This window comes from Lithobates pipiens, unplaced genomic scaffold (assembly GCF_037356315.1).
Source record: "Lithobates pipiens isolate NorthernLeopardFrog02 unplaced genomic scaffold, aLitPip1_a1.2 Scaffold_8, whole genome shotgun sequence".
In the NCBI taxonomy this organism is placed as follows: domain Eukaryota; kingdom Metazoa; phylum Chordata; class Amphibia; order Anura; family Ranidae; genus Lithobates; species Lithobates pipiens.
Window position 1 is genome coordinate 73516125 of NW_027507903.1, and position 22742 is coordinate 73538866.

The 22742-nt window shown below is 44.8% G+C and overlaps 1 protein-coding gene across 2 annotated transcripts in view; it reads left to right on the plus strand.

The window, feature by feature from the left end:
- Positions 1 to 3609: 3609 nt before the first annotated feature.
- LEO1 (LEO1 component of Paf1/RNA polymerase II complex) overlaps positions 3610 to 22742 on the plus strand; it is a 39029-nt gene continuing 19896 nt past the window's right edge. For both annotated transcript variants that reach the window (XM_077472655.1, XM_077472656.1), the window contains exons 1-9: positions 3610 to 3755; positions 7509 to 8375; positions 11077 to 11181; positions 13567 to 13661; positions 14470 to 14615; positions 16885 to 16969; positions 20460 to 20554; positions 20770 to 20904; positions 22575 to 22710. In XM_077472655.1, the coding sequence (XP_077328781.1) occupies positions 3692 to 3755; positions 7509 to 8375; positions 11077 to 11181; positions 13567 to 13661; positions 14470 to 14615; positions 16885 to 16969; positions 20460 to 20554; positions 20770 to 20904; positions 22575 to 22710 (1728 nt within the window). In that variant the 5' untranslated portion in view covers positions 3610 to 3691. The remainder of the gene's footprint in view (positions 3756 to 7508; positions 8376 to 11076; positions 11182 to 13566; positions 13662 to 14469; positions 14616 to 16884; positions 16970 to 20459; positions 20555 to 20769; positions 20905 to 22574; positions 22711 to 22742) is intronic.

Consider the following 22742-nt stretch of genomic DNA (forward strand, 5'->3'; position numbering starts at 1 on the left):
ATGAGGGATGGAAGGACGGAGGGATGAGGGATGGAAGGACGGAGGGATGAGGGATGGAAGGACGGAGGGATGAGGGATGGAAGGACGGAAGGGATGAGGGATGGAAGGACGGAGGGATGGAAGGACGGATGGATGAGGGATGGAAGGACAGGCGGATGAGGGATGGAAGGACAGGCGGATGAGGGATGGAAGGACAGGCGGATGAGGGATTTGGTTCCTGGTTGGGATCTCGGGGGAAGGCGAGGACAGAGGGATGGAAGGATGGAGGGATGAAGGACTGAGGGATGGAAGGACAGATGGATGAAGGACGAAGGGATGAGGGATGGAAGGATGGAGGGATGAGGGATGGAAGGACAGAGGGATGAGGGATGGAAGGACGGAGGGATGAGGGATGGAAGGACGGAGGGATGAGGGATGGAAGGACGGAGGGATGAGGGATGGAAGGACGGAGGGATGAGGGATGGAAGGACAGGTGGATGAGGGATTTGGTTCCTGGTTGGGATCTCGGGGGAAGGCGAGGACAGAGGGATGGAGGGATGATGGATGGAAGGACGGAGGGATGAAGGATGGAAGGACGGAGGGATGAAGGATGGAAGGACGGAGGGATGAAGGATGGAAGGACTGAGGGATGGAAGGACAGATGGATGAAGGACGGAAGGGATGAGGGATGGAAGGACGGAGGGATGGAAGGACGGATGGATGAGGGATGGAAGGACAGGCGGATGAGGGATGGAAGGACAGGCGGATGAGGGATGGAAGGACAGGCGGATGAGGGATTTGGTTCCTGGTTGGGATCTCGGGGGAAGGCGAGGACAGAGGGATGGAAGGATGGAGGGATGAAGGATGGAAGGACTGAGGGATGGAAGGACAGATGGATGAAGGACGAAGGGATGAGGGATGGAAGGATGGAGGGATGAGGGATGGAAGGATGAGGGATTTGGTTCCTGGTTGGGATCTCGGGGGAAGGCGAGGACAGAGGCATGATGGATGGAAGGACGGAGGGATGAAGGATGGAAGGACTGAGGGATGGAAGGACAGATGGATGAAGGACGGAGGGATAAGGGATGGAAGGACGGAGGGATGGAAGGACGGAGGGATGAGGGATGGAAGGACGGATGGATGAGGGATGGAAGGACAGGCGGATGAGGGATTTGGTTCCTGGTTGGGATCTCGGGGGAAAGCGAGGACAGAGGGATGGAAGGATGAAGGACGGAAGGACTGAGGGATGGAAGGACAGATGGATGAAGGACGGAGGGATGGAAGGACAGAGGAATGGAAGGACGGAGGAATGAAGGACAGATGGATGAAGGATGGAGGGATGGAAGGACAGATGGATAAAGGATGGAAGGATGAGGGATTTGGTTCCTGGTTGGGATGCCAGGGGAAGGTGAGGACAGAAGGATAAAGGACGGAGGGATGAAGGATGGAGGGATGGAAGGACGGAGGGATGGAAGGACAGACGGATGAGGGATTTGGTTCCTGGTTGGGATGCCGGGGGAAGGTGAGGATGGAAGGACGGAGGATGAGGGATGGAAGGACGGAGGGATGAGGGATGGAAGGACAGATGGATGAGGGATGGAAGGACGGATGGATGAGGGATTTGGTTCCTGGTTGGGATCTCGTGGGAAGGTGAGGACAGAGGGATGGAAGGATGGAGGGATGAAGGACGGAAGGACTGAGGGATGGAAGGACAGATGGATGAAGGACGGAGGGATGAAGGATGAGGGATGGAAGGACAGATGGATGAAGGACGGAGGGATGAGGGATGGAGGAATGAAGGACGGAGGGATGAGGGATGGAAGGACGGATGGATGAGGGATGGAAGGACAGGTGGATGAGGGATTTGGTTCCTGGTTGGGATCTCGGAGGAAGGTGAGGACAGAGGGATGGATGGATGGATGGAAGGACGAAGGGATGAAGGATGGAAGGACAGATGGATGAAGGACGGAGGGATGAGGGATGGAAGGACGGAGGGATGGAAGGACGGATGGATGAGGGATGGAAGGACAGGCGGATGAGGGATTTGGTTCCTGGTTGGGATCTCGGGGGAAGGCGAGGACAGAGGGATGGAAGGATGGAGGGATGAAGGACGGAAGGACTGAGAGATGGAAGGACGGAGGGATGGAAGGACGGAGGGATGGAGGATGGAGGGATGGAAGGACAGATGGATGAAGGACGGAGGGATGGAAGGACAGATGGATGAAGGACGGAGGGATGGAAGGACAGAGGAATGGAAGGACGGAGGAATGAAGGACAGATGGATGAAGGATGGAGGGATGGAAGGACAGATGGATAAAGGATGGAAGGATGAGGGATTTGGTTCCTGGTTGGGATGCCAGGGGAAGGTGAGGACAGAAGGATAAAGGACGGAGGTATGAAGGATGGAGGGATGGAAGGACGGAGGGATGGAAGGACAGACGGATGAGGGATTTGGTTCCTGGTTGGGATGCCGGGGGAAGGTGAGGATGGAAGGACGGAGGATGAGGGATGGAAGGACGGAGGGATGAGGGATGGAAGGACAGATGGATGAGGGATGGAAGGACGGATGGATGAGGGATTTGGTTCCTGGTTGGGATCTCGTGGGAAGGTGAGGACAGAGGGATGGAAGGATGGAGGGATGAAGGACGGAAGGACTGAGGGATGGAAGGACAGATGGATGAAGGACGGAGGGATGAAGGATGAGGGATGGAAGGACAGATGGATGAAGGACGGAGGGATGAGGGATGGAGGAATGAAGGACGGAGGGATGAGGGATGGAAGGACGGATGGATGAGGGATGGAAGGACAGGTGGATGAGGGATTTGGTTCCTGGTTGGGATCTCAGAGGAAGGTGAGGACAGAGGGATGGATGGATGGATGGAAGGACGAAGGGATGAAGGATGGAAGGACAGATGGATGAAGGACGGAGGGATGAGGGATGGAAGGACGGAGGGATGGAAGGACGGATGGATGAGGGATGGAAGGACAGGCGGATGAGGGATTTGGTTCCTGGTTGGGATCTCGGGGGAAGGCGAGGACAGAGGGATGGAAGGATGGAGGGATGAAGGACGGAAGGACTGAGAGATGGAAGGACGGAGGGATGGAAGGACGGAGGGATGAAGGATGGAGGGATGGAAGGACAGATGGATGAAGGACGGAGGGATGGAAGGACGGAGGGATGGAAGGACAGATGGATGAAGGACGGAGGGATGGAAGGACAGATGGATGAAGGACGGAGGGATGGAAGGACAGATGGATGAAGGACGGAGGGATGGAAGGACGGAGGGATGAAGGACAGATGGATGAAGGACAGAAGGATGGAAGGACAGATGGATGAAGGACGGAAGGACAGATGGATGAAGGACGGAGGGATGGAAGGACAGATGGATGAAGGACGGAAGGACAGATGGATGAAGGACGGAGGGATGAGGGATTTGGTTCCTGGTTGGGATCTCGGGGGAAGGTGAGGACACTGAAGAGAACCAATCACGCTCATGTCACCCTCTCTTCTCCTCTATAATCGGGCAGTGTGTTGATCTATGAGCACAACATGTGATGTAGAAATGATCCCGGACACACGAGCACTGGTCGCTGATTGGTGCACACATAACACACATCCTCTGCTCTGGAGTGTCATCCACACTTCCGCCTCTACTACTTCCGCTTTCACGACGCTTCCTTCGCTTTGCGGCAGCCGCTGCTGGTTCCAGCTATGGACGCGTTGGAGGGTCTGTTCGGTAGTGATGCCGAGTCTGAGCCCGAGCAGAAAGCGGATGGTGAGTGGTGGGGTGAAGGGCTCTCATACATCTCTATGGCGGTGTGGTCGGTCTGAGGCTCCTATGTGGAGTACAGAAGAATTCATAGAGCCCCCCCCCCCCCCCATCTGTGATCACCCTGCAGAGGGAACACGGGACTCTCTACCCATCATGGACCTCCAACTCCCAGCATGCTGTGCCCTCCATTTATATTTACAGAAAAATGACAGGGGAACCCCAATCCTTATCCAGCTGGACAGAAAGCCTGGTGGGGGGGGTCACTGATGGGATCGGGGAGGTGGGGGGGGTCACTGATGGGATCGGGGAGGTGGAAGGGGGGTCACTGATGGGATCGGGGAGGTGGGGGGGGGGTCACTGATGGGATCGGGGAGGTGGGGGGGGGTCACTGATGGGATCGGGGAGGTGGGGGGGGGGTCACTGATGGGATTGGGGGGGGGGGGTCACTGATGAGATCGGGGAGGTGGGGGGGGAGTCACTGATGGGATCGGGGAGGTGGGGGGGGGGGGTCACTGATGGGATCGGGGAGGTGGGGGGGGTCACTGATGGGATTGGGGGGGGGCCACTGATGGGATCGGGGAGGTGGGGGGTCACTGATGGGATTGGGGGGGGGCCACTGATGGGATCGGGGAGGTGGGGGGTCACTGATGGGATCGGGGAGGTGGGGGGGTCACTGATGGGATCGGGGAGGTGGGGGGGTCACTGATGGGATCGGGGAGGTGGGGGGGTCACTGATGGGATCGGGGAGGTGGGGGGGGTCACTGATGGGATTGGGGGGGTCACTGATGGGATCGGGGAGGTGGGGGGGGTCACTGATGGGATCGGGGAGGTGGGGGGGGGGTCACTGATGGGAACTGAACAGATTTCCTCATCCGCACACTCAATGTGGATGGGGGAACCCTTCCCACTGCACTATTGTAGTCTGACAATGGGGAGATGAGAGAGAATACAGATCAGCACTGGAGCCGCTGATCGAGCAGCTTTTATCTTATGTTTTGGCTGAACAGAAGTAAACTAACTGCAGTGGCCACACATGGCTCAAAATGCAGCCTGTCTCTGCTGAACCTGCCTAATTTTGATCCATCTGTGGCCATCTTGGGCCTGGTCTCCGCAGCCTCTTCTCCCCCCTACGTTTGGGGCGGTGGGATGCCCACTGACATCAAGTACAGTGCAGAGCTCATATTGGATGTGAGAATGCTGAGGGAGAGTGCCTATAGACCTGGCAGAGACGTGCAAGGTGCTGTGCCAAGATGGTGGTGTGGGAGCACATTGACAAAAAGAACACTGAGCTGCAAGGAGGACAACACTCGATCCATGATCTAGTATGTTGTTTTTTCTTTTTTTTTTTTTTTTTCTTTTTTATATTTGCACACAGGAACAATTACCAAGGAATAAAAAAACAAAACAAAAGGAGTGACGTTCCTCTTTAACCCCCAACTCCAGGAATTAGAAAATATCTACTTTGCAATGTTATGCTCGCGTCTAGCAGTGCTTAAAGACTTACCTTATTCTGTACACCAGCAGGGTCCTTCCAGCAGTCAGCAGCAATTTCCTTTGTAGGTCACTGATGGCTGTGGTCGCTTTCTCACCTCCATTTACAATGCATAGTAAATAATAGTCCTCCATTATACATGACGCCCAGAGACCACTCACAGGAGCTTCTGGGAGCTGAGCCTTTAACCCTTGCAGAGTGGGTAGGGCTCACTGCAGGGGTAAATTCTTTTTTTTTTCATTTCTTGGAGTTGGGTTTAAAGGATAAGTTCACCTTTTCAGAAATAAAGAAAAGGTGAACTAATACCCTGCTGTACTTGCTTCCATGGGTTGATTACCTGTCATCACACATTTAGTCCGGGGGATTTGAAATCCCCCTCTTCTTCTTTCTGTAGAGATTCTGGGACTGATCAGAACAGTCATATCTGCTTTGGCCATTTGGAATCATTCTGATCTGTACCTGGAAGCCCTACAGAAATAAGAGGAAAAGCAGCAAAGATTTCAAATCCCCGAACCACTACACCAGCTGTGTGGGCACTCTCAGCTCTTCACCCACAAAGTTAAGTACTAGGATGCACCAAACTTTCGGCGGCTGAAACGTATTGTCTGAAAATTGTGTTTTCGGCATATTGCCGATAATTGCACATGTGCAGTAGCCGCCTATTGCAGGGTGTCATCCTGGCAGCTCAAGGTCCTGTCCGATCTTCCTGGCAGGCTGCATTGATCTTTTGCATCATGTCTGCAGTCTGTGACCATCTCATGTATCATGTCTGCTATAGGTGCACCAAATAGAAATTTTGCTAATACTATAGCAGTGTGTTTAAGAGATTGCGGACCTGATACAAGAGATGGTTAGGGACTGGGGAGTGCATTTTCCTTGAGCTTTTCTTGCATTAAGGTGCCAGTAATGGCTAACATTAAATTAATATTTTAAATTGATATTAATTAAAAAGTCATATATATATATATCTCTATATATCTCTATATATCTCTATATATCTCTATATATCTCTATATATCTCTATATATCTCTATATATATATATATATATATATATATATATATATATATATATATATATATATATATATATATATATATATCTATATATCTATATATATATCTATATATCTATATATCTATATATCTATCTATATATATCTATATCTATATATATCTATATATATATATCTATATCTATATATATATATATATATCTATATCTATATATATCTCTATATATATATATATATATATATATATATAATATAAAAATTATTTTATTTTTTATTTTTTTTAAACTTATTTTCAGTTGCAGCACCAAAATTTCCATTCGGTGCACCCCTCGTAAGTACACCAAGTGTGTGAGGTGGTAATTTACCTCTTAAAGCAGGAGTTCCCGCCGTTTTATACATTTTTTTTAAAAGTCAGCAGCTACAAATACTGCAGCTGCTGGCTTTTAAAATATGGACACTTACCCCTCCAGCGTGCCCGAGATGTCGGCACCCGAAGCCGATCTGTCAGTCCGCTCTTGGGTGCTGCCGCCGCCATCTTCGGTCTGGGAATCGGGAAGTGAAGGTTTTGCAGTTTCACTTCCCAGTTCCCTATTGCGCATGCGTGAGTCGTGCTGCGCAATAAGGACGGTTCCTTGGTGTCTCTGGGATCCCTGTGTTTCCCAGCAGACAGAGGGGGCCCCACTGGAAGTGGCATAAATACCCGCAGATTCTGCGGCTATCTATGCCCGGAAGTGGGTGCAGGTACCAGCTATCTGTACCCCCCCCCCCCGAAAGGTGGCAATTGTGGCACCAGAGGGGGGGAGGGTTCCAATGAGCGGAAGTTCCACTGTCCTTAAAAGGTAAACTAACCCTTTAAACTGGTGAAGGAAGAACAGCCACCAGTAAGTGATACAGTACTTTGTTTTAGGTATGTATGCACATTTACAACCCCTGTATTGGCTGTTCTGATCACTGCGATGCATTACAATGTGGAAAGAGAAGGTCCCTGCACTGTTTCCTTCTGTCATGGTATAAGATTGAGGAGGCCCCTAGAAATGAATTTTGCACAGAACACTTTTATTTGGAAAAGATCAATACAAAGAAGAGAGATGTATATTATGTACAGCTGTGTGATTGCCATTAGGGATAATCAAAAAGTGTGCTGTATTGGACTTATGCATGAACGGCTGCATTGAGAGTTCATAGCTCACCGTTTATATGACATGTTTTTATTAGAAAATTCGAATTATATATATTTTTTCTATTATAGATTCTGATTCTGGGTCCGCCTCTGATTCAGAACCAAGGAATGTTGGCTCGGTTAGTAATCCTTCTGGAAGTGACAGTGAACGGGATGATGATGACGATGGACATTCTGCTGTGAAACCCAGCAATAAAGAATTGTTTGGTGATGACAGTGAGGACGAAGCTGGCTCTCAGCACAGCGGTAGTTACAATCGTTCAGAGAGATCAGATAATCCATCCGAAGGTAACGTTCACTCCGATCAGGAAAACGATCAGTCAGATGCTGAACAGCATAGCGGTTCTGAAAATTATCATGATGAAGACAACGACGAAGATGGGGGACACAAATCCGATCACAGTAGTCGTCACTCAGATGCTGAAGGCTCAGAAAAAGAAGCTCATTCTGAGGATGAAAAGTGGGCCAGGGATGATAAAAGTGATCAATCAGACGAAGAGGAAAAAATGCAGAACTCCGATGATGAGGTCCAACATTCTGACGAGGACGGTAACCTTCGATCAGATGATGAGATGCACAGGCAGTCTGATGGAGAAGACCGTGAAAGCCACCACTCTGATGGTGAAGATCACAGGCAGAACTCAGATGATGACAATGAACACAGACATTCTGATTATGAGAGGCAGCACTCTGATGGAGACGACCATGACCATCAGCGATCAGATGATGAAGAGGAGCTAAAGATTCAACATTCAGATGATGAAATGGAGCGACAGAGATCAGATGACGAGCGGCAGCACTCTGATGATGAAGATCAGGAGCACAGACAGTCAGACGATGAACAACGTCAACATTCAGATGATGAAGAAATTGAGCGCCATCGATCAGATGATGAGCCACAGCATTCTGATGGTGAAGAACAAGAGCACAAATCGGGTTAGTTGTATTGAGCTTAAAAAGTGAAACTCGGATATTTTATATAGATGTATTACACACAGAGCGATATACTTCAAGCTTTTCTTCTTTTTTTTTTTTTTTTTTTTTTTTGAGGATTATGGCTTGCAGCTAGTGAAAACCCTAAATCCAGTATCAGAAAATTAGAATATTACATAAGACCAATAAAAACAAAAATAATTTTTATTTCAGAAATGTTGGCTTAGTGAAAAGTATGTCCATGTACAGGATAGTATGCACTCAATACTTGGGCGGGGCTTCTTTTGAATGAATTACTGCTTCAGTGCAGCATGGCATGGTGCATGCTTTACTGTATATGATCAAGCCATGACCAAGTATTGGGTGCATACTATACTGTACATGGGCATACTTTTCAGTAAGCCAACATTTCTGTACTAAAAATTATTATTATTTTTTTTAATTGGTCTTATGTAATCTAATTTTCTGAGATATTGAATTTTGGGTCTTCACTAGCTGTAAGCCGTAATCATTAAAGAGAAAGTAAAACCCGATGGTTTTTACTGCCTCTTTTGCTCCCTGTAAGGCCTGCAAATGAAAAGCATAATGGGCTAGTATGAATCGCATACAAGCCCCTTATATGACACTTGCCTGCAAACGAAGCCCATGCTGTCCCCTGAGCAAGCTGCGACCATCTTCGCCCCTCTTCCTTCTGGGGCCACAGACTCCGGCTCTGTGACTGGCCAGAGTCGTGTGACGTCACTCCTGCGTTAGTCACAGCGCACGCTGGGGGAAGAAACAGCACGGTGGTCTGATTCTTCACAGCGCATGCGCCGATGATGACACCCCTTGTACTACAAGTGAAATGTCTCCTAAACGGCACACGTTTAGGAGATATTTCCACTACCTAATAGGTAAGCCTTATTCTAGCCTTACTTATAGGTAAAAGTCAACAAAAAGGGGTTACAACAACTTTAAAATAAAGAAATGCTTGAAATATATCACTCTGTGTGTAACGCATCTATATAAAATATGATTTTCACTTTTTGAATTGAATTACTGAAATTAACTTTTTGATATTCACATTTAGAGGTCGGCCGATATATCGGCCGATATTTGTCCTGTTTTAATTAATTGGCACCGGCGGATTGTGCTGTTTAAAAAAGGCCGATGCGACTTGCAAATGACTTCTGTAATAGAAGTCAATGCAAGTGGCCTGAAGTCTTCCATGGAAGGACTTGTCTCCTCTCTGGGCAGTCTGCCAAGAAAAGAGCAAAGATACAATGTTTATACTCATCAATGAACTGAACTCCTGTGTAGGAGTTCTCAGTTTAACCATTTAAAGACTAAATCTTTTCTGACACTTGTTGCGTACAAGTATAAATCCTGTATTTTCTGCTATTTTCTCACTTGGAACCCCCAAAAATTATATATATATATATATATATATATATATATATATATATATATATATATATATATATATATATATATATATATATATATATATATATATATAATTTTATTTTTATCAGAGACCCTAGGGAATAAAATAGCAGTTGTTGCAATATTTTATGTCACATGGTATTTGCACAGAGGTCTTTCAAACGCAATTTTTTTGGGGAAAAAAATACACTGATTTAAAAAAATAAAACAGTAAAGTTAGCCTTTTTTATTTATTTATTTTTTTTGATTACCTGTTTTTGTGTGTGTGTGTGTATATATATATATATATATATATATATATATATATATATATATATATATTATATTTAATAATTTTTTTCTTTTTTTTTTAATCTAAATTATACATACAAGTGAACTGATTGGTGGTTTGTTTTGTTTAATAAATGTTTAAATGTAAAAAAATTTCTGTATCACTTACTACTTAAGGCTTCTTTCACACTGGAGCGAGCAGGAGTTGATGGTAAAACACTCCTAGTTTTAGCGGCACTTTACCGTCATTTTAGCGGCGCTATTCGTCTGCTAGCGGGGCACTTATAACCCAGCTAGTGGCCGAGGAAGGGGTTAAATGCGCCCATGAAGCGCCGCTGCCAAATCGCATTGCAGGCGCTTTGGCAGCGGTGCCCATTAATTTCAATGGGCAGGAGTGGTGGAGGAGCAGTATACACTGCTCCAAAGATGCTGCTTGCAGGACTTTTTTATTTATTTTTATTTTTTTAATGTCTTGCAGCGCATCGCCTCAGTGTGAAAGCACTCAGGCTTCCACACAGACTGCAGGGGAGCCGTTTTGCAGGTGCTTTACAGGTGCTATTTTTAGCCCAAAAGGGCCTGAAAAATGCCCCAGTGTGAAAGGTGTCTTAACTGTTAGATTTTATGATATGAAGGGGGGGAGAAAAAAATCGGCCTAACATATCGGCCCAAAAAAATCAGCATCATATATCTGCCATCGGCTGCCACAATTTCTAAATATCGGCATCGGCCAGAGAGACACCCATATCGGTCGACCTCTATTCACGTTTTTGGAGATACACCTGTGTGTATATCTCTTTCTTACACAGGTTAGTCAACATAGGTGTTAGGAGAGGGGAGGGAGCTACTTTATGTTGGGTTTACCTTGGAATTCTGTTTTAACTGCCGGAATGTACCGTTGTTCTTTCTCTTCTAATTGTGACCAAAACATATGTCTCGGTGTTTGTAAAACTCTTTGAGATCATTCAGCTATATTTGCTGATGTGTTTGTTTTTTTTGGTGTCTTTTGCAGTGTCTGGAAAAGGAAGTGATAGTGAAGAGGAGATTGTTCAAAAGAGGCATAAGAAGGCAATCGCGTCGGACTCTGATGAGGATAGTGATGCAGAAGGCGGTAAAGGTATATCCTTATTCTTTTTGTAAAACCGGTTGTGGTGATAAGCTTCAGATCAAATCTTGGCATTTTGTTTTGAAATGATCTACTGGTGTAATATATCCATTTTATACTGTTATTGCAGTTGTGGCAGTATAAAACATTCAGCATTGAGCTAATGAAATGTATTTAGCAAGCTAAAAAGCATGACCAAGCCACAGGGCAGGGTTTTCCAACTTTTTTTTTCTCAAGTACCCCCAACAGGCCACGTTTTAAGAATTTCCCTTATAGAATAACTGTCATAAATACCAAACCATTGATGATAATTTAAAGCACCTGTGCAAGGTGAGGGAAATTATGTTAATGTGACCTGTTGGGGGTACTTGAGAACCCACTGCTCTAGAGGGGCTTTTTTTTAATACTTTTTCATGCTTCCTGTCCTAAGAGGACAATGTTCACTTACGACACTGTAGAGGAACAGTGTTGTCACCTTTAGACCAGATTACAGAACACCTCTTGCTCTTCTCTATAATAATGGGAGGTGTTATGTAGTTCACAGAGATAACTGGGAACAATCACTAATATGATATAAAAACATAATAGTTGGCTTACTGTCATGCAGACCTTATGCCTCCGTCCTGTGTCAATGACAAAAAGCAAGTCAGGTCTTTCACCCTCGCTGGTTGCATGCATGCTACACGCCAGTAACTCTAAGGCCGCGTACACACGCGCGGACTGTTGGCCCAACTTTGTCCGTCCAACAGTTTGAGCGAACAGTCCGCTCAAACTTAGCATGGACGGACATGGCCACACACGACGGACGAACAGTTTGCTGAAACCGTGCGCGATGACGTGAACGGCACGTACGACGGGACGAAAAATACGACGTCCTATACACTGCAATGCAACCTTCCGACGTGGAAATCCTTTCTGAGCATGCGCGAGACTTAGTTGGCCGAACAAGCCTACACACGAGCGAACAGTCCGCTGAAACCTTGTTTCAGCGGACAGTTTTTCGGAATTTCCGTAAGACCTTGTTCGGCCAACTGTCCGCTGAAACTGTCCGCTGAAGCCCCACACACGAGCGGACTGTCCGCCCAAACACTGTTCAGCGGACAAGGTTGGGCGAACAGTCCGCGTGTGTACGCGGCCTAAAAGTCCTGAAGTTCTAAATTGCCATAGGTGTCAGGAAATTGGCCTTTTTTTTTAACCACTTCAGCCCCGGAAGAGTTCACCCTCTTCCTGACTGCGCCGCTTTAACTGACAATTGCTCGGTCATGCATTGCTGTACACAAAGAAAATTTGCATACTTTTCCCCCCACAAATAGAGCTTTATTTTGGTGGTATTTGATCAGCTCTGCGGCTTTTTTTTTTTTTTTTGCGCTACAAAAACATTATCACAATTTTGAAAAAAATATTCTGTTTAGGTATATATTATTCTACATATTTTCGGTTAAAAATATAAGTGTATATTGATTGGCTTGCGCAAAAGTTAATGTCTACAAACTATGATAGATTTATGGTATATAATATTTTTTATAATTTTTTTATTTTTTTTTTTTGCTAGTAATGGCAGTGATCGTGATTTTTAGCGGTACTGCAACATTGCGGCTGACAGATCGGATGCTTTTGACACATTTTTGGGACCATCGACATTTATACAGTGATCAGTGCTATACAAATGCACTGATTACTGTGTAAATATCACTGGCAGGGGAGAAGGGGGAGAAAGCAGAGAGCACAGGAAGGCGCGTGCAGCTGACAGGAGCGGTGCCCAGTCTCGAAAGGTGGTACAGCTCTCTTGCTGGTGCTATCCCCTCCCCTCCCTCCACAATGGCAGAACTCCAGGGCCCGGTCACAAGTGTGACCCTAGTAGTTGCACCACTGGTGGAAGCTGAATTGTCTGGCTGACGCCCGAAGCTGCATGTCTGGGGCGGTGGGAGTTGTTGACGCCTGGTGCCAGATAAGTTGAGCCCTGGCATATACCATACTTGGCCGATGCCCCTGGAATAAGACACTGCTACTCCAGTGATCTCCACTTGCTTCTGGGTCCTTTGCCGAGTGGCAGGCCTGATGCAATCTGAATGCAGGAGGTCAACCACTCGGCACAGGTACCATCCAGAGAATGCTTTGCATTTTCTGAATGAAAGCAAAGTGTTCTCTACTTGGATGAGGTGGAGAGTGTGACATTACCACCTCACCTTTCTGCTTGTCCAATCGGATTACATATACATAACTACATTGATCCAAGCTGGAGCAAGGCAACTATGTGTAATAGAGCCATGCCTGGAATATTCCTTCAACATTTTATGAGGAAGAAAGCAGTTCTTGCATGAATAAAAGTCAGCTGACATAGGCCTTACACAATTCTAGCTCATTCCCCTTTTATCAGTTAATGTTCTCTTTTAATAGGGGAGAAAAAAGAAGCTGCTGATCTTTTTGGTGATGCAGATGACATTTCTTCTAGTGATGGAGAAGGAAAGCCTCCCACGCCTGGACAGCCCATGGTAAGTGACCCTAAGCACACGTTATTCCAGGCATAGCTTTTCTCATTGTGTTTTGCTTTCTGCCATCTTATGAGGCATGTCATCAGTCAAGGCCCTTGCTTGGTGACAAGACCTACTCTGAAAATTCTTTTGAAATGTAAAGGTATCGGGGCAGCACAGTGGTGTAGTGGTTAGCACTCTCGCATAGCAGTAAAAAGGGTCGCTGGTTTGAATCCCAACCATGACACTACCTGCCAGGAGTTTGCATGTTTTCCCTGTGCCTGTGTGGGTTTCCTCCGGGTACTCCGGTTTCCTCCCACACTCCAAACCCTAAAAAATAAATATATAATGGAGGAGCATCTTGATGAGATGCAATGTGCAGGGATAGGGACAATTGTGGACACGCACCCACACTCAAATTGAACTGGATGGACCGGTGTTTTTCTTCAACCTTACTAACTATGTAACTATGTGTACTATATATTCGCATCTGCATTAAAGCCTAACTAAACCCACCAATTTAATGCTTTTTGCATTCAAGGCATGCGTTGCATGATGACTGTCACAACCAAACTGTCGGGCCATCAAATGGCTGGGGTCACAGCTGATCACATGTGCAGTACCATGGCAACTGCAGATCAAACAGCAGCAAAGATGGCAGCTACCTTGGCTGTAAAGCTAAGGAGGGTTTAGTTCTGTTGTAACAATTACAAGAAACCATTAGATATATGTATTCGTTTTCTATTTACCAGGAGGATTTTGATTTCAGTTTAACCCTTATTCTTTTGTGGTCTTGTTGTTAATTGCACTGTTTGTATAATTCTTCCAGGATGAGGATGGACTAGATCAAGACCAGCCAGAGGAAGAACCTGCTCCTGAAACCAGAATAGAAGTAGAGATCCCCAAAGTGAACACAGATCTCGGGAATGACTTGTATTTTGTCAAACTTCCCAACTTTCTTAGTGTGGAGCCCAGGTAAAGTATTGTCCTGTGTATGATGGGGGGAATTTATAGACACTACAGCAGACAGAATCTGGAGCTGTGCATAGCAACCAATTAGCTTCTATAGTCAACTTATTCTTTTAAAGGGTAACTCCACTTTTGTGAATAAAAAAAAAAAAAAAAAAAAGCAGATACAAAAATATATAACAGCATTTACAAGCAATATTGTAATTGAATTTTATTAAAAAGTACCTTTCTTCTTCAATCTGCAGCTGTAAAATGCTATGCAATATGGCAACCCACAGGCCATCTGCACACAGTTGGCGTATGATACATCCCCAGAAATATCATTGACTGCTTGTGCTATTTGGCTCACTGATTTTTCCCCAGAAGTTTGCACTAAGATACAAGTCAGATTTTAGGCAACTGCTGCAATAGGAATTCTATTTTTGGTGAAATACTTTCAAAGGGGTAATTACTTCTAAAGGTATACTAGCACTACAACTTTCATCATTAGAAGACATCTAGAAGTGCATCAACTGTATATATTGAACATAGAAACTCCCATTCAGGAACCAGACTTCCAAGGACATAGTAGAACATACAGCTTTTTATTAAAGCGGTGTTCCAGCTTCAAATTTGTTTACATTTTTTTTTAAGTCAGCAGCTGCAAACACTGTAGGTGCTGACTTTTAATGCAGACACTTACCTGTCCAGGGAGCCCACGATGCCTGCCACCTGAGGCCGATCCGTCCACCGGATTGGGTGCAGGCGCTGCCATTCTACCTCAGGCAAAACCGGCAGTGGAGCCTTCAGGCGTGAGTCACACAGTGCTTTCTGAATGGCCCCGTCTTCTGAGACACACTGGTCCCAGAAGGCAGCGGGGGAGCAGGAGGAGAATGACGCACTGGGCCACGGGGGAACTCTGCTCCAAAGTTTGTTAAAATCTGTGCAATGTACATTAATCATCCACAGGGGGTTTATTTTTTTTTCTCAACTAAATTGTAGTTCCACTTTTAAGCTTTGAAAGTTAAAGCTGATTGGTTGATATAAGCTGCTCCAGATTCTATCTGCTCCAATCTTGATAAATTCACCTCTGTATTTTACAGTGAGGGAAAAAAGTATTTGATCCCCTGCTAATTTTGTACGTTTACCCACTGACAAAGAAATGATCAGTCTATGAATTTAATGGTAGGTTTATTTTAACCGTGAGACAGAATAACAAATATCCAGAAAAACTAATTTCAAAAAAGTTATTTAATTGATTGTCATTTTAATGAGTGAAATTTAGTATTTGACCCCTTAGCAAAACATGACTTGGTACTTAGTGGCAAAACCTTTGTTGGCAATCAGAGATAAGACGTTTGTTGTAGTTGGTCACCAGGTTTGCACACATCTCAGGAGGAATTTTTTCCCATTCCGCTTTGCAGATCCTCTCCAAATCTTTAAGGTTTCGAGGCTGACGTTTGGTAACGTGAACCTTCAGCTCCTCCATGTATTTTCTATGGGATTAAGGTCTGGAGACTGGCTAGGCCACTCCAGGGCCTTAATGTGCTTCTTCTTGAGCCACTCCGTTGTTGCCTTGGTCATGTGTTTTGGGTAGCTCTGGGCTGATTCCTCACCGTTCTCATGATCATTGAAACTCCACAAGGTGAGATCTTGCGTGGAGCCCCAAACCGAGGGAGATTTACAGTTGCGAATGACACCACCCACTATTGTCACCCTCTTACCAAGCTGCTTGGTGATGGTCTTGTAGCTCATTCCAGCCTTGTGTAGGTCTACAATCTTGTCCCAAACATCCTTGGGCAGCTCTTTGGTCTTGGCCATGATGGAGAGATTGAAATCTGATTGCTTCTGTGGACAGTGGTCTTTTTATACAGGTTACAAGCTGAGATTAGGAGCACTCCCTTTAAGAGGGTGCTCCTAATCTCAGTTCATTACCTGTATAGAAGACACATGGGAGCCCAAAATCTTGCTGATTTGATAGGGGTTCAAATACTTATTTCACTCATTAAAATGCAAATTATTATTATTATTATTATTTTATTTTATTTTTTTAATGTGTTTTTCTGGATATTTTTGTAGTTCTGTCTCTGTTAAAATAAACCTACCATTAAAATTATAGACTGATTATTTCTTTGTCAGTGGGCAAACGTAGAAAATTGGTGGGGGATCAAATACTTTTGGACTTTGGGTGTCTGGCAAAAAATGGCTTTTTCTATCCTTGTTTTGGTTTTAATTATAAAGATTAAAGCCTTTTTCCTTTTTACTACGGTGCAACCCAAACCATTTTGTATTGTAGACCTTTTGACCCTCAATATTATGAAGATGAATTTGAGGATGAAGAAATGTTAGATGAAGAGGGTAGAACTAGGCTGAAATTGAAGGTATGTTTTATTTTTTATTTTTATATATATAGTCTTAGAAGATGATATTGCAGACCTTTCTACATGTTAGAGCTGACTTTAGAAAGATGGGGCATAGTTTAGCTTTTGTGGTATATCTGTGAATGAATGAAATAAGGATTCTGTTTTCTATGGGCAGCTGGCCAATAAGTGCTGCTTTTTTGCATTGCCTCTTCTTTCCTCCTTTCTTCTTTCCTCCTTTCTTCCTTTCTTCCTTTCTTCCTTTCCTCCTTTCCTCCTTTCCTCCTTTCCTCCTTTCCTCCTTTCCTCCTTTCTTCCTTTCCTCCTTTCTTCCTTTCTTCTTTCCTCCTTTCTTCTTTCCTCCTTTCTTCTTCCCCCCTCGCCAGCACTCCTGGCTCCTGCTGAGTGCCCCCACAGCAAGCCAATGCTCTGTGTGTCCATTTAGACATGGAGGTGTGGCTCATCCCCACCCCCTTTCTCTCCTCATTGGCTCACTGACTTTCACAGCAGCGGGAGTCAATGGCGCCTCTGCTGCTGTCTTAGCCAGGGAGGAGGGAGAGTCCCAGGCAGCTGACAACCTCTCTGGATCGGGTGGGGGCTTAAGTAAGTATTAGGGGGTTGAGGAGGGCTGCTGCACACAGGTGTTTTGTTTTAATGCATAGAATGCATTAAGATAGAAAACCTTCTGACCTTTAAAACCACTTTAATTTCAGTGATTGCTCACTTTTTTTTTTTTTTTTTTTTTTTTTTTATTAAAGGAGAAGTGTGGGATAGCAAAAACAAACCTGCATACTGACCTAAATGGCTGCAGCACTGGTCCAATGCTGCATCAGTGTCAGTCACTGATTCTCTGCTCTGCCCATCCAGCACTCACTGGAGCGCTGGGCTGTAGAGGGGGTGGGTGCAGCTGGCTTGGTGCATTGAGAGGCTGGCTAGCTGCCGTTCAGGCATCTGGGTAGATCCTGACCTTAAAGTAACAGCAGCTGTAATTTTTTTTGTCAAATGTGATTGTAAAGCTTTTTTTTTTTTTAAATAACAAACATGTCATACTTGCCTGCTCTGTGTAAGGGTTTTGAACAGAGCAGTCCCGATCCTTTGCTGGTGTGCCCCAGTGGCGCACCTGGCTCCTCTTCATTGGTTGCCGCCACGAAGAGTTGCTTTCCTTGGGGGCACCTGTGCAGGCGCACTCACGAGTCCTGCTGCTGCGTCCATTGACACAGACAGTAGGACTCTCCCCACTCCCGTGTTTATAGGATGTGATTGACAGCAGCGGTAGCCAATGGCTCCTGCTGTTATCAATCTATCCAATGAGGAGTAGCTGGAACAATTGGGTTCAGGTAAGAAAGGGGGGGGGGGGGGGGGCAGCTGAAGCACCATGACATTTACAACTCCTTTAACTGCTTGCTGCCCGCCCACAGTCAAATGACAGTGGAGTGGTGCAGCTCTCATTCCCGTGGGGGGCGCACAGCGATCGCGGCCACGCCATGTTGCTAGGACACGGCACGACCCCGATCTCTGTAAAGAGCTGGTCACATGTGTCGCGTTGACAGTGTGAGGAGAAGAGAGCCAATCGGCGGAATCTCGTCACAGGGGGACATGTAGGAATGTAATCAGGGCAACGATCATCAGTGCCCTGATTACAATAAAGAAATAGTGTTACCAATCAGTGCCCACCAGTACCAGCTATCAGTGCCCACAAGTGCCACCAATCGGTGCCCATTAGCAATGCCAGTGCTGGTAATCAGTGCCACCTATCAATGCCCATCACTGCTGTCAGTCCTGCCTATCAGTGCCACCTATCCGTGCCCGTAAGTGCAGCATATTAGTGCCTCCTCATCAGTGCCCATAAGTGGCACCTCAATGCCCACCAGTTCAGCACATCAGTGAAGGTGAAAAATGACTTGGTTACAAAATTTACTGACAGGAAAAGTAAACCCTTTTTTTTTTTTTTTTTTTTTTTTTTTTTTTACAAAAAAAAAAAACAGCAGTGATTACCACCAAAAGAAAGCTCTATTTGTGTGAAGAAAATTATAAAAAAATGGTGTTTGGTACAGTGTAGCATGACCGTGCAATTGTCATTCAAAGTGCGACAGCACTGAAAGCTGAAAAATGGCCTGGGCAGGAAGGAGGTGTAAGTACCTGGTAGGCAAGTGGTTAAGCATCAGTGATGCCCAGCCACTGCAGCAATTCTACTTGTTCACTTACAGCTCGGAAAACTCAGGCTGAATATGGTCTGAGATCATGAAGATAAGAAGGCCATGTCCAAGAAATAAGACCTTTGATTGCTCTTGTATCATCTGTATTGTACTGCAGATAGACCTGGGTTAGCGTTTTACTTGCCGAGATTGATATTTACGGTTTATGAAGGAGAGCCTGGCATCTGGAAACAGACAATGCTCCCATTTCATACAGTGTAGTATGTTCTTTTTATTCATATGTACAAAAACGTGAGGGGTGTACTCACTTTTGTGAGATACTGTGACTTCATTTTGGCCTAGGCCAGAAACCAGGAATCAACCTAAGAAATGTAAAAAAAAAAAAAAAAAAGTTAAAACAAGTAAATATAACCTAAAATAGTCAAAATTCTGCTGGTACGCTCTCTACTTGGGGCCTTTCTTGTTCGGATTCATAAAAAAGTACCAGTAACTGCTAATTCATGGTCCAAATAGGGACTGGCCTTTTAGACAGGCATTTGAAGTTGGTGAAGCTTAACCATGAATTCTGCAAAACTCATAGGGAGGGGGGATCTTCTGACGCCTGCTGTCACTATTTGAAAATAAAGTGGTCATGCCCACACGCCTGCTTCATTCATAGCTTCCTGTGCATGACTTGAACTACAAGTACCGTCATCCATAGTGGCTGACAGCTTGTAGTTCTGAATGGACTGCAAGGACACTGATGAGTAGCCTCGCGGTTCATTCACAAGCCCTGCAGCTGGGACACAGCCAGCTGTATGCAACCAGCCAGCAAGCCCTGCAGCCACCCCGTATGGGCTAAAAGCTGCAGGGCTTGTCTGCAGGAACCTACAATTGCACCCCTGATCAATGCTTGCTTTTTTATTTTATTTTTTTGCAAAAGATGAACTTCACCTTTTTAATTGAACAAGCTGAGGTTGAGGTTAGAATCTGGTTACTATGCACAGCTTCTCTTAAGTCTCTTCTCGTGTTTGTAGACCCCCCCGATTATATACAGCATGAGGTTTTCCTGTTAGTGCAGGGTTTAGTGTGAAATTTCAACAGGTTACATCTTTTCATTCTGTATTCTCATTCTATGTTTCCTTAGACCTCATTCATGAATGCAGAGTAAGAGTCGTATGTTATATATGTTGAATCCCTTGGCAGTTGTATGCATTTTATTGATCTAAACAAAGCTGTACATCTACTCTGCACGGCTTCAGACTGAGCACATTTTATAACGTGCAGCTATGGTGGTGCTGCAGCTTCCATTTTCTGTCTCACTAAACACTAAAATGTACTCAGTTTTGTTTGATTTTCTTGTCCTTTTTAAACAGGTTGAAAACACAATCCGATGGAGAACACGACGGGATGAAGAGGGGAATGATGTCAGAGAGAGTAATGCCCGTATTGTTAAATGGTCGGATGGCAGGTAAGCTTGTGGGTTGTTGTACTAAATTTCCTTTCTTTCTCTTCCCATATCTATTGCTGCATCCGTAATCTTTGTCACTAGATTTTTATTTTATTTTTTTCAGATTAGCAGTAAAATAGTGATGTTCTAATTATTGCCCTTCAGTTCTGTAAACATATATGCAAGTCTCCTCGCAATCTGTATAGATGTGTAATTCTCTGTTCTGTTTCTGGCAGCATGTCATTACACTTGGGAAATGAAGTTTTTGATGTATACAAAGCCCCACTGCAAGGGGACCACAACCATCTCTTTATCAGACAAGGAACAGGTTTACAGGGGCAGGCTGTATTCAAGACCAAGCTTACATTCAGGTTTGTGTTTCTTTCAAAACTGGGGAAAAATTGTAAAGTGTATGTATATAAAATTGGGTATTGAGTCATTTATAAGGCTTTCTCTTATAGGAAATTTATAGTGGTTCTTGGTCAGTGTTTTTAAATGTTAACAAAAAAAAAAAAAACAATGCTATGTTGTATAACTTATTTTATGTATTTAAAATCCTTATTTAGCAAAAAAAAAAAAAAAAAAAAAACTTGGTCCCTCTGCAGCCTCATGTCACAATGTGCTAGTATGCACCGCACCGCCTACACGTTATCATGACTTGCCTTTAAAAAAATAAAAAATAAAAAGCACTGTCACCGCTGACGGGGAATCCATCTTCAACTTGGTCTTCCTTCCAGGTTGCAGGCTCCAGCCATTTGAATGGCCGAGCCACGATGTCACTCCTGTGCAAGAGTCACGGCTATGGTACATGTCTCTCAATGGAAGGCATGCCACCCATTGAGAGCACAGTGCGCCTGTGACGTCACTGGCTGCTACACATGTAAAGATCTCCTAAACAGTACACCTTTAGGAGATATTCACTATACCTACAGGAAAGCCGCCTTTTTATAGACATACTTGTAGGTACAAGATAGAAGGTAGAGTTTACTACCACTTTAATACAAGGTGTTTTTTTTTTTTTTTGCTACAGCAAGCACATAGTATGCTCTAATAAGAAAGCCCAGAAGTAGCTGGCTGACTAAACATCTATTGAGCACCCTCCCTATCTAGAGGGGATCGGGAGGGAGGGTGTCATTTAGCTGGGTATTTGTAATCTGAGATTGTGCTAAACACACTTGTACAACAGTTAGCCGGCCCTATGAAACTCTGGCTACACTGGCTGCAAGGAACAAGTTTTAAAGTATAACTATAGGCAAAACTTTTTTTTTTTCTCACTGTTTGGCAGGGTTCCACTAGTTTCGGGGGTGTGTGTTGTTTTTTTCATCTGTCCCATTTTCCTGCAATCCAGTGGGGCCTCCTCCAGGTCACCAGAACTAGTGTTCCGATTAGAAGATTTCCCCTCTTACTGTTTTGGCGACAACTCAGAATTTGATTTTCTTCTACTTTCACTTTTGATAACAGTAAACGGGACAAATGGAGACAGACAACTGAATCTCCCCAACAGGCAGAGGTAGCACTAAAAACATGTCGGGTGTTCTAATTCCTCTCCACTCTGTCCAAAACTAAAGTGTTTTTTTTTTTTTTTTGTCTTTTTTAGTTCTGTTTTAAAGGCGAAGTACAGACAAAGTTAGTTTTGAGGGAGGGGAGAGCAGGCAGCAGTGACTGACAGTCACCAGATCTCTGCTCACGGAGCCCTGAGAACTGAGTGATCGGCGGTCTTGATCGCTCGGTTCTCAGTCTTGGAGCCGGCAGCGGACAGATGCAGCATCGCATCAATGCTAGGGGGAAAAAAACTATACTTGTCTTTTAAACATTTATTAATATTATTTCATATATTTACCTAACTAAAAATCATTTTAAAAAAACGTGTTTTAATTTTTAGTCCAGGACATGATGCATGGGCTTAGAACCTAAATAAAGCACTGTACTGTATATTCAGTTTAAGCAGTCAATGTAGGACATTAATTTACTATGCATTCTCTTGAAATTTTCTCTCCAAATCTAAATATTGTCTGCATGATCACATTTTTCCTTCTTTTAGGCCTCATTCAACAGACAGTGCCACTCACAGGAAGATGACACTGTCTCTGGCAGACAGGTGCTCTAAGACTCAGAAGATCAGAATACTTCCAATGGCAGGACGTGATCCTGAGTCTCAAAGAAATGAAATGATTAAGGTAATAGTGAAGATCTATTGGCAAACAGGGGC